The sequence below is a fragment of the Eurypyga helias genome, unplaced genomic scaffold (assembly GCF_000690775.1).
Source record: "Eurypyga helias isolate BGI_N326 unplaced genomic scaffold, ASM69077v1 scaffold10060, whole genome shotgun sequence".
Classification (NCBI taxonomy): Eukaryota; Metazoa; Chordata; class Aves; order Eurypygiformes; family Eurypygidae; genus Eurypyga; species Eurypyga helias.
The window spans coordinates 7,764-20,249 of record NW_010226285.1 but is presented as its reverse complement, the minus strand read 5'-3'; the positions used below and the strand labels follow the sequence as shown (position 1 = coordinate 20,249).

Here is a 12,486-nt window from a genome sequence, read left to right as displayed (position 1 = left end):
CAGCTACTTAAGATGTATTTTTGGTCTGCAAGTTCGTAGAACTCGTGTGAAGTACAGAAGGTGAATGTTGGATACCTTGAAGGCATTTTGCAGTTACCTTCTCAACTGACCTCTGAAAGTCCGTTTCTCAAAGCCCAGCTTCAATTATCCACAATTTCATTGCAGATGTTGGACAGATGCTTGCTTGGGTTGGCCTTCCCTGCTCTTAGTTTAACAATCATTGCTAAGTCTTTAATGTTCTTCATCTTTTGTAACCTCTTTTTAAATGTGTGTGGGGTTTTTTTTTTTTTAACCTGAAACAAAATTCTGAGTGTACTCAGCTTCTGTTAAGCTCTTACAAAAGAAATACTTCATGTAAGTTTCTGAAAATTATGAAATGCTAGTTTTTAGTGTACATGATTGTTTCTGGAAGTTCATGGCTTTTTTTCTTCAGATTTTTTCCAAATATGGATCTATCTTGAGGATTATCACCTTCACTAGGAACAATCAATTCCAAGCTTTGCTTGAATATGCTGATCCAATGAATGCGTGTTATGCCAAAATGGTAAGTGTAGGTAATTCACCTTGATTTTTCTTTTTTTGGTTGTTCCTTCCCACCACTCCCAGGTAAATGGGGAACATTAGAGGTAGCATGATCATTAACTTTACGACTTCCCATCATTCTAATGCTCTTCTTGTGCATGAGTAACTTTGACATCCCTCTTTAGTGAAGAGGATAGCACTCTATCATCAACTGCAAACATAAATGTATAGCATACAGCCAAAGACCTACATTAGCCTACCAAAGCAAAAATCAGATGTCAGGAGTGATGGTAACTGTAGCTGACCAGAAAGTCATCTTTCAGGGAGGTTCAATGCTTACTGTAGTTAACACTGGTCTGATCTCTGGGAGTTTCTCTCTTTTATTGTTTGAATTTCATTGAGAAAATTACAGGAATCAGTGTGTTCATCTTAAACTTCAAACATGCTTTACCTTGATTTTTAAAATGCATTTTCTCAGTAATGGAGAAAATCTCTTTAGGTGTACTTTTCTGTGGTGGGTTAACCTTGTCTGGCTTCCAGACACCCACCAAGCTGCTCTCACTCCCCTTCGTCAGCAGAACAGGGAGAGAAAAAAAGATGGAAAAGCTCATGGGTCAAGATAGGACAGGGACGTGGCTCACCAATTGCCATCGCAGGCATAACTGACTCGATTTAGGGAAGATTGATTTAATCTATAACCAATGAAAAATAGATTAGGATAGTAAGGCACAGAAACAAAAGTAAAAACACTTTCCCCACACCCTTATTCCTCCTTGGCAGGCTCAACTTCACTCCTTAAGCCTTCTACCCGCTCCCCTCTGAGCAGCACAGGGCAATGGGGAATGGAGGTAGTCCTCAGTCCATAACACTTGGTTGTCTTGGCCGCTCCTTCCTTCTCACACTTTCCCCTGCTCCAGCATGGGTTGTCCCCACAGGACAGAGTCTTCACAAACCACTCCAGCACGGGGCCTTCTATCAGGCTGCAGTGTGGAGATGTGCTCTGCTGCGGGGGCACAGCCTGCCTTACTGTGATCTTCAGGGGAATCTCTGCTCTGGTGCCTGGACCACCTCCTCTTCCTCCTCCTCTGAACTTGGTGTCTGCAGGGTTTTCTCTCACGTTTTTCTCACTCTCTAGCTCTCTCTCAGCTGTTGCACAGTGGTTTTTACCCTTTCTTAAACATGTCACAGAGAGGCCACCAGTGTTCTGACTGGCTCCACTTAGGGTACAGACCCATCTGTTTTGGAGCCAGCTGGAATGCTGTCCAGCACAGGGCAGCCCCTGGTCTCTCCCCACAGAGGAGTAGCAGGCCCCGATGGCCCTGCCACCCCCTTCCCGTGTAAACCTTTTATATTTATTTATTTATTTATTTCCAGAACAACTTCTAGAATTAATTTCCTTATAATAGCTAAATATTTTAGTCTCTAAAAAATTCATTTACTCAGTGACGGGTAGTTTCATAATTAAATACTGAGAACTGAGACCTCAAAAGATTTTTGCAGAAGGGACAGCAGTGTTATAAATCATCACATTATAATATTTGAACTGTGAAGTAAAAAAATCAAGACATAATAAAATACTTCACTTACAAAGTGATTCAGGCTTAATTTCAAGTATTTCTCTCTAACCCATGTGGCCATCTCAGTAGTAGTAAATAAAAAGTTAATTTGAAGTCAGTTATGAATTTGAGGTTTGAAAGACTAGCATGAATGAACTTTTAGCTACTTTTGCTATTGAAGTTGACTTTATTCTCAGCTTCAAAATTAATGGCACAGAATTTTTATCTATTGCTACTTTAGTCTTATTGAACTTTAGTCCAGTAATTAAATTCACTATGTGTTTTAGAGATGAAATATGTATTGGAAATTAGTGAAGTTAGAGCCTTTTTGTTAGCAATAGCATATTTTCTTAAAGAACAATTAATAATGTATAATTTACGAAGTATTTCACAGAAATTATAATTTCAGTCTAGATTATATTAAATAATTGTAACAAACCAGTACCTCTTGGGTGTTTTTTTCCCCATTCATCCATCATGATTCTTTTATGACTGGTATAGGCAGAAAATACTACTTCAATAATCTTTCTGGACATAGATGCTCTCAAAAAGGTGGATTTTATACAGTTATTTAGGTAAGAAAAGACCCTTAAGTCCAACTGTTACCCTAGCACTGCTAATTCCACTGCTAAATCATAGAATCACAGAATGGTTTGGGTTAGAAAGTACCTTAAAGATCATCTAGTTCCAACCCCCCTGCCATGGGCAGGGACACCTTCCACTAGACCAGGTTGCTCCAAGCCTCATCCAGCCTGGCCTTGAACACTTCCAGGGATGGGGCATCCACAGCTTCTCTGGGCAACCTGTTCCAGTGCCTCACCACCCTCTCTGGGAAGAACTTCCTGATATCCAATCTAAACCTCCCCACTTTCAATTTAAACCCGTTACCCCTTGTCCTGTCACGTCCCTAAGCACCACATCCACACCTCTTTTAAATACCTCTGGAGATGGTGACTCAACCACATGTCTAGGAAGCCCATTCCAGCGCTTCATAACCCTTAAGGGAAGAAATTTTTCCTAATATTCAATCTAAACCTCCCCTGATGCAGCTTGAGGCCGTTTACCCTTGTCCTATCACTTGTAAATTTTCAGAGCAGAGACCAACCCCCACCTCTCTGCACCCTCCTTTCAAGGAGTTGTAGGGAGCGATAAGGCCTCCCGTGAGCCTCCTCCAGGCTGAACACCCCCAGCTCCCTCAGCCACTCCTCACAGGACTTGTGCTCCAGACCCTTCCCCAGCTTATGTAAAGGACAGTTACGTACACAAGTCTCCAAATCGGTATTGCTGCTAGCTTCTGATACCGTGTGTGGACTGGAAGATGAGTAAGATCAGAATCACAGCTAGAAAGACAAGTCCTGCTTGAAGCTGTTTTGTCCGTTGGCACAAGGCTGCATAGTAACTTCCTAATTAGTGGACTACACTACTACTCTACGCAGCATGTTGAGGTAAGGATAGTGGCAGTATAATTGTAACCTTGGTGTTTAAAAGCAGCACCTGAAAAACAGAAGGTTAATATACCTTTCAGTAGAATTGTGGGCTGAAAATAAACTTGCAGTGGGTGGCTGCCACTGTGTGTTGTTTCTGAAAACGTAATTATGTTTTCTGTAGGCTCTGGATGGCCAAAGTATCGCCTCTATTTGCTGCATTCTGCATGTTGATTTCTCCAGTGTAGGTAACCTTAAGGTAAAGTACAACAATGACAGAAGCAGAGATTTCACTCGCTCTGACCTTCCTCATGGTCATTGTCAAGTCCTGGAGCGATCCGTAACCCCTGCCACTGGTAAGAAACCTTTTCTTTTAGTGATAAATACACAATAACATTGTTATGCTTTTAATGTGGCTTTTATGCTATGGCTTCATATCAGGTTCATAGAATGGCACTTTTTGTGTATGTTTCTGTCCGTTAGGTTCAGTAGAGTTTGTATGGAAAGCAAAAAGTCATACTGGAGATAAATGAATATCTGAAACTATGGGCAAATCCAGTGTTACCAGGAAGATACATTTGTAAAATGCTGTTAAATTATATCATTGGCACAGATAGTATAATAAATGTTGCATATCAGAATGATCAATGCCAGTCATTCTAAATTGACGCTGGTTGCCTAAAGTTGCTTGAAAATAAGTGTTTTAAGGATGTTGGCTCTTATTTGTTGGTATTTTAGGGTAACTGTCAACTGTAACAAAATCTGTCAACTGTAACAAAATCATAGGAAAATTAGAAATACTACACTAATGTATGTTCTGTAGTCAACTTCTAGAAGATAAAGTTTTAGAAATACTCTTGAATTTCAGAATTAACTCCTATGGCATAGTTAACAGAGTGTCTGCTTTAAACCACACTGGAGAAGCCTTTTTGGAATAAATAGCTCAGGCATGCTCATTTAATCAACTTTGGTAGTAGTGTAGATCACCAAACAGGTCAATCTGATGGCCTGACAGAAGGGCTTACAATGCAGTCTTTGTGATTTTTAGCTATTTTACCTTCTCTCAAATGACAGTAGTTAGCAATAACACACAGCTAGGAACTGTCTCAGCTGTTGAATAGGCATCTAAGGGCTGTCCAGTTGGTTAGAATAGTAGCAAGGGCTGGGGAAGAATTCCCTTTTTTATTCTAGCTTTCTGTGACAGCTGGAGCAGATACTGGACTGGTTTGTTTTTTATTTCTCTTTGGATTAGAGCAGAGCTTAGAGTAAGAAAGGAAGTTGTACTCATTACTTTCTTGATTGTTTCTGCTGGTCTCCTTAAAGGCAGACTTTGCATCTTTATGTGATGTAAAACCATCTCTCTAAAAGTTTTGAGGATTTCCTGTACTACATCATGGAAACATGCGTTTATAGATCTGATATGTTCTGATTAATTAGACATGCACGATTTGTAATGCCAGAAAAGGAGAAAGTACAGTTATAGTAGATCAAGGACAAGCTTGCTTGTAGGGCAGAGATAACATTACATGCATACTTTTGGAGGATGACACATGAACATTTCTCCATTTTCTTCCCTATCATTCTTCCAAGTTTGTCATTGCTAGCAATCTCATTTTCAGTCTGAACATTTTCTGTAATAGTAAGAAAAGCAGAGGTGCTGGTGTAAAGAAGAGTCTCATGTCTGTATCAGAATTTGTTTGTAGTACAGTCAATAGGTTATTTTTCTTTAAAAAAAAAAAGAAAAACCACAGCTGTAGGCTGCAAGAAGCATGCTTCTAGCATTTCTCAGTGGTAACAAGATGCGTATGTTGCCATGTTCTGGTATTCCTCAGTCGCATGACAGGAGGAAAAGATGTTGGGAGTCATGTCAGCACTTAGACTTCCTATGTTATTACTAGTGGACGTTATTTTGATGAAGATTTATAAGATAACGCAGGTAACTATTAGAATAATACATCCATTTTTTTCTGTAGACTTGAAGTTATCTTAATAGCAAAACTGAACTGCTTTTCAATTTTTGGGTTTTTTTTGGTCAAAAAAATACTGCACTATAAAAAAGCAGATTTTTGTGAAGGTTTTGCCTTTAGAGTTCCCTCACCCAGTGAGCATAAGCAGAGGTACATGAATTGGCTTGCTCTGAAAAGTAGCTGCTAGTCATGAAGCAAATGATTTTACACATTAAAAAAATGCAACAAAGCTAATGAAGAAAGATCTGGAATTCTTTGTTGGACAATTTTTAGAAGGCTGATTTTGGTATCAGTGTGCAACATGCAGGTCTTACTTGGCAGAATAAAAGCGCTTTAATTCTTCATCAGTGTTTTCATTGCCATTCTTGGATTGTGAATAAGTGATTAATACCTATATTGGCAGAACTTGTCAGTCTAATGCACCAGTGAGTATATATCAAGACCACAGTGACTTGCTTTGGTGTGATAAACGTATTCAGTTGTTCGTATGTCAGACACTTTGTTTCTAGAGATAAGAGGAGGTTTGGTGTGATGCAGTATTCGTGAATATTTGATGTGGGGTGTCTGTTGCATTTGTTGTTTTTGTAATTCATAACGGATACTTCTTACGGTATTGTGTCACCCCTTTCAATAACCATCTGTTAGTGAATGTAGCTATTCTAGTCAATACTGGAGGTTTCAGTAGTAAAACAGACATATTGCCAGGCTTGCAGGATGAATTTCTCATTATACATGCCCCATTTAAAAGATGTAGTGCATTAACATATGAAAGAATGCACAACTCAAGCTTCTATCTAACTGCCTCTTAGAACACAAGTTTGTGTGCTGCCCTGAGTTGTGCTTAACTTCACGTACCAATGTGAAAATCACTGAGCTGTCTTCAAGGCTGTGCCTCTCCATGTGTTGATACTCCAAATCTGTTTAATGCTTGTGATTGCCAGGAGAACCATAAAAAAACACTGGTTACTCCATAAAGAGTAATTCAAGCTGGGAAAAGTACATGTCCTTAAAAAGCATAATATGTATACCTTATTCAACTCAGTAGGTGTAACATTTAGAATTTGAGGTTCATTGTAGTTTGTTTGTATTATTTAGCCCATGTTTTTAGAAATACCTAGGAAAAAGTTGTATCTTCTCATTGCAAAGTATCTTTGAGTGTATTTATTTCCAGAAAATTTCTGGAATGCATTTCCACTGTGTGACTAAAAACTGTTGAACATTGCACCGCAGGTGTCTTAACTTTAATGGATACTAACCTATGCTGTGCTCTCCTCTTCAAACTCAGATATCTAAGTTACATTTTGCCCTGACTTTGTTTTAGAGAGGGACGTTGAGGGTCATCGGAATATTTACCTTCATAAATGGCTGAAAACTGTCTTTGTAAAACATAGAATCTTGGATTTCAATGAAAGATTTTAACCCAAACATTTCATAAAAAAGATGTAATCATGTACTGAAGTCAGAATAGCAACTCTGGAAGTTGATTCTCATTGCTGAAATCTCTTCAGTTTTCTAAAATTTTTAGAATCTGTTTTAATTAGATGTGTTGTGCTCTCTAGGCACCCAAAATAACATCTTCCCACCATACCAAGGGCATGCTGGGTTTTTTCCAGCCATGAGCTTTTCTCAAGATTCTGGTAAGTTTTGTAATTTCCTGAGTTTTTTTCGTTTTCTAAAAAGTTGTGTTTGCATTTGGAGCTAGTGGTCTATATAAATACACTTGTGTTCAGAGCAAAATGTTTTCAAAAACAGCAGTCAGAACACAATGTTCATTTGAGTAATCTGATTCTCTTTCTCATATTATTCAGTAAAATTACTTTAATTAAAATATATGCTGATGTAGTTCATCATTTAATAAGGAAAAAAATTAAATGCCATGATAAATATTACTTACAAGAGAAGAAACTAAGCATCTGTTTTTCTAAGAATCGTAACTTCAGTGACGTTCAAAGCTAAAGCAGGAGATCTCCCCTTTTCTGGCTCCAAAGTGAAAAACAAATGTTCTAGACTCGGTGATCTCTTCCTTTCTAGCATATGATAAACTTTTGTGGTTTGTATTTTTTTTTTTCTTGGTCTGCAATTTATGCCCACTTTTGTTTGGGTCTGTTGGTGAAGCTGAATATTTCGTCCTTTCTAGAGGGGAAGTTCTTCCTGTTTTATTGGTCAGATACTAGGAATAACTACATTCCTTAAAAGCATTTTTTTAATTGAATATTGTTGGTTTTGCCAAATGTAATCTGCTTTTGTCTTCTAAAATGTCTTTTCCACTTGGAGATGTCAAGAAATGCTGTTAATTTCAGGTTTTGTGTTTCAAACTGTCCCTGTTATGGCGGTGAAAGTACCTGATACTGCACCAGCAGTGTCTGCACAGAGGCCTCCTCCTAGTGTTGCTGACATTCCAGAAAATTCTGTTTTACTGGTCAAGAACCTCAACCCTGAAGTAAGTTTGAATGGTGGAACTGAAGCAAGTATGAACTTGTACCAGTTGTCAGAATCCTTCTTGCAAAATCGACATTAGCTGAAGGAATAAGAGAGGAAATATCTATGCTGATAGTATAAAAAGCAAACAAGCTCTATTCTTATTTGAGATAGTTTGCAATATTGATGAGGTTTAAAAATTCCAGTCAGCAGTGAAAAGCTTCCTAACACAATTTACTTCAGGAAACCTATGTTAGCAGAGTAACTAAGAATTAAAGTCTATGGTCAGATGTGATAAATGTTTGAACAGCTAACCAACTTATATTTTGACTAAACTATACTGGTATCTCTGTTAATACGACACTTCTGTGTACTACTTCATCATTGGAGAATCCAAAGAATTTTACATTTGTTACAGAACATGAGGAGTTAAAGAAACGGAAGGGATAAGGAGATAAAAGCATGACAAATCAAGTACCTTTCAAAAGACTGCTAGGATCTTTCTAGTTTTGGAACTTTTCGCAGGTTGCGGAGGAAGATCACAGGTGCACTTTGGTTATTGATGTCACTGTAAATCTATTTTTAAAAGTTAATAAATACACACGTTCACTTTTCATAGTATCACAGTTTTTTCATACGTTGGCAGTAAAATTGCCAAGGAGAACTTGAATAGCCAAGTGTAAATGACATACTGTTCTATAAGCTTACTCCTATTACTCAAACATTCCACATTGATCTGTACTCAATTAAAAGCAATGCACATATCTTAAAAATCAAGGTTTATCAAGGCCATGACTTAAAACACAACTCGACTGTTGATAAGCAGTCCTGTTAAAATAATGTAAAAATCTTACTTGTTTTATACACTTAGTATTCACTTAACCATAAAACTGATAAAATTAGGAATTATTGGTAGAAGGGAAGTTACCTTCATATTACTGAGGCTTAAAAATCTGTTCACCAGTTTCTCTAATCTTTAATTGCTGTGTTCAAAAATTCATTTGAATGAACTGAAAATGCAAAATGAAAATTTGAAAATTGCATTTTTGAATTAATTGAATTTCACAGTAAGCATAAAAAAAATCAGCTGCAGATTAGACTATAAGACAAGTCTATTTTTCTTTGATTTGTTAACATATCAGTTAAATCCTGGTGATTGCTGTGGATTTGCTTTCTGCAGCTGATTATTCAAGGTGATTCTCTGAGTCATAAAAAAGAGCGTGTTTTTTAAGAATAAGCACATGTGAAGCATAGGTCAAAGGTATTTTTAGGACATCCCCTCTTTAGTTAATATTAATCATATCTAAGAAGTTGTCATGTAGAACTTTGTGCTGCAATGCATGATACAACTTAAGTGCATTAAATAACTTCTTAAAAGGTAAAAAATAAGAATGTACAACAACATTAATTGCTGGAAATATAAATTGTTGTAAATACTTATTGGCAACTAACACTTGTTCTTCAGTAGTGGTTGTCTGAACTCTTTCACTTCTTCTTCTGTGTAGAGAAAATCTGGCTGACCTTACTTCAATTTATATTTCTCCTCTGTTGCAGGATTTCAGTGTACATTTGAATATTCCCTCAACTTTTAAATTAGCTAGGTTTTTTTCTCCCAAAAACATTTTTAGTAGAAATATTGCAGTCTCATTTGGTTAAGAAATTTCTTTAAATAAATTCTGTACTGAATTAAAATATTTGTTCCAGAAGGATAAACTCTAGAAGCTTTTAAATTTTACATTGATAGCAATTGTTCCTTATTGCTAAATGCTGATGATAAAAGTGTGTGTGCTTATACTTAGGCTGCAGTATTTTCTGTTTTTAAATAATTCTGCTATGTTTGGTACATATGTCAAATGTTTTGAGTCAAGAAGGAATATGGCTGGAGAGAGCAAGTAGTGCTTCTGATACTCATATTTTAGTAATCATTGCTGGCAAAACCTTTGCCTCAGCTGAATAGATTATGGATGCATTAAGGTGTAAATTATCTTTGGTGCCTGGGGAGCTTGATACACAAGGATTTAATTAAAAGTCACAGAAGAAAAATAATATATTTCAATATTTAGCTTTCTCTTCACAGCTTTTAATTAACCACAATTTAAATACCATTCTTCATATGCTTCATATCTGAACATTTAAATGGTATGTGTATCACATCAGCATGCCATGGTCACATGTAGAAATGGGGACAAAACTGGGGAAAAAAGAAAGCAATTTTGAAGCAACTGTTATTAGTTTTGTAGGTGTGGTCTGCAGTTTAGAAAATACAAGGAGTTCTTGAATGCTCTTTACTATGTCTAGTAGATGTCTTTCGTTTTTCAGGGAATGAACTACTGGCTTGGAAAGAATAAGTTCAAATAATTAAGCCACTTAAAGTATTCATAACTTGTTTGGCATGACATCATTGATTTATGAGAATGTACGAGCTGAAATGTTAGTTTGTTTAAATATTTTATAAGTGCATAGCAAATAGATATTGACAAGAATCACAGAATGGTTTGGTTGGAAGGGACCTTAAAGATCATCTAGTTCCACCCCCCCTGCCATGGGCAGGGACACCTTCCACTTTGAGGTTGCTCAAAGCCTCATCCAGCCTGGCCTTGAACACTTCCAGGGATGGGGCATCCACAGCTTCTCTGGGCAACCTGTTCCAGTGCTTCACCACCCTCTCCAGGAAGAACTTCTTCCTGATATCCAATCTAAACCTCCCCACTTTCAATTTAAACCCGTCACCCCTTGTCCTGTCACTACAGGCCCTTGTAAAAAGTCCTCCCCCAGCTTCCTTGTAGCCCCTTCAGGTACTGGAAGGTGCAATAAGGTCTCCCCGGAGCCTTCTCTTCGCCAGGCTGAACAAGCCCAACTCTCTCAGCCTGTCCCCATGGCAGAGGGGCTCCAGCCCTCTGAGCATCTTCGTGGCCTCCTCTGGACTCGCTCCAACTGGTCTATATCCTTCTGATGTTGGGGGTTCCACAGCTGGACGCAGCACTCCAGGTGGGGTCTCACCAGAGCAGAGTAGAGGGGCAGAATCCCCTCCCTCGACCTGCTGGCCACACTTCTCTGGATACAGCCCAGGATACGGTTGGCTTTCAAATGCTCTGAACCGTAGTTGTTGCAGGGAATAGCTTTTGGAGAGACGAGCTTAAGTATTAGTGTGCAGTACCTCTTCCATTCTTCTTGTTTACCATGCACTTACTGAATATATTTCTTTATTTGTGTGGCTTTAGAATAATGCACTCATTCTATCATTTAAACAGGTCATCACACCAGATCGACTTTTCACCTTATTTGGTAAGATTGTCAAATATACCTTGAGAAACTACAGGGCTGACATTCTTTATTTATTTGACACATAGTGGTTAATGCAAGCTCCATTGTCCTGTCTCACCTACAAAACGCACGAGAGAATGTGCTGCCTTTAAAATGGCAATAATTTGAGTCAGTAGGTGTAGGTCACAGGTACTCAAAAGGCACAATGGCTGCAGTGTCAGAAGAATTTCTCTGTGTGATCAATCTGTTTACTACAAAGAATGGGAAAGCAAAGTAAGATGAAAAAACAAAGATGGCAGCAGAGGAAATGGAGAACAGAATTGGCACGTACCGGGACAGTTAGCTTAGTAATATTTTAGTATGCCTCAGTTAAGAGGACTTGTAACACTGTTGCAGTATTTAAAAGCTGAATGTAAACATACAGTTTTATGATTTTAGACCCTGGGTTTTTTACCCGATTTCTGAGCCTCAGAAAATAATCAAACTTTAAAGCTCTTCTTCATACTAATATTCTAACCAACCTGTTTGAGGTGATTATTCTAACACTAATTAGTTAAAACACAGACCTGCGCTTGTGCTTTTTGTAGTAATTCACTACAAAGGACAAATTTCCTCTCTGGATTTCCACAGGTGTGTATGGTGATGTGATTCGTGTGAAGATCATGTTTAAGAACAAAGAAAAGGCTTTGGTTCAGATGGCAGATGCAACCCAGGCTCAATTAGGTACTGATTTTTAAGGCACAGTTACGCTTCAAATGAGCATGAGTGTCAAATAGATGAGGAATTTGCTGTCTGTCAGAAGCATGAACAAGTCAAATCCCCCACTGTGATGCTTTACTACTTACAGGCTTTTCCATGTATATGTTGATACTGATCTCTTTGTTTTCATGTAAACAAATTATTTTCCTATAGTGGTTTATAAAAAAGTAATCCTATGAATCTCAATCTAGTAAATGTTAGAATTAAAACTTCATGCTATTTTCCTGTAATTTATCTTAATAATACATCATATGACTTTACTGTAGTTTATTCTATTTCCAGCTATTGAAGAATTATTAACTGCTCTTTTTGGAAATGCTGGTTTGCATTTTTGTTGCATTTAGACTGGAGGCTATATTACACCCTTATACTTGTTTTAAATATAATGGTATGATGTACTCCACCTGGTAGACATGGAAGTTGCAGTTAAAGTTTAGAATGTGAAGTAAGACACTAAATAGAAGACAATATTATTATTGAAAGAATCTTTCTTCTTTTTCTTCTCCTCCCTTCGTTCCTGTTCAAATTATATTTCCACTTGTTAGCTATCGGCCACTTGAATGGGCAGATGCTTTA

General features: G+C 37.7%; 1 protein-coding gene across 1 annotated transcript in view; it reads left to right on the top strand.

Moving 5' to 3' along the window:
- Positions 1 to 433: 433 nt before the first annotated feature.
- LOC104510219 (polypyrimidine tract-binding protein 3-like) overlaps positions 434 to 12,486 on the top strand; it is a gene marked incomplete at its 5' end in the record, with an annotated part of 14,110 nt that continues 2,057 nt past the window's right edge. Inside the window, 7 exons of the mRNA XM_010152396.1 lie at positions 434 to 544; positions 3,687 to 3,858; positions 7,029 to 7,106; positions 7,770 to 7,909; positions 11,139 to 11,172; positions 11,782 to 11,874; positions 12,456 to 12,481. Of these exons, the coding sequence (XP_010150698.1) occupies positions 434 to 544; positions 3,687 to 3,858; positions 7,029 to 7,106; positions 7,770 to 7,909; positions 11,139 to 11,172; positions 11,782 to 11,874; positions 12,456 to 12,481 (654 nt within the window). The remainder of the gene's footprint in view (positions 545 to 3,686; positions 3,859 to 7,028; positions 7,107 to 7,769; positions 7,910 to 11,138; positions 11,173 to 11,781; positions 11,875 to 12,455; positions 12,482 to 12,486) is intronic.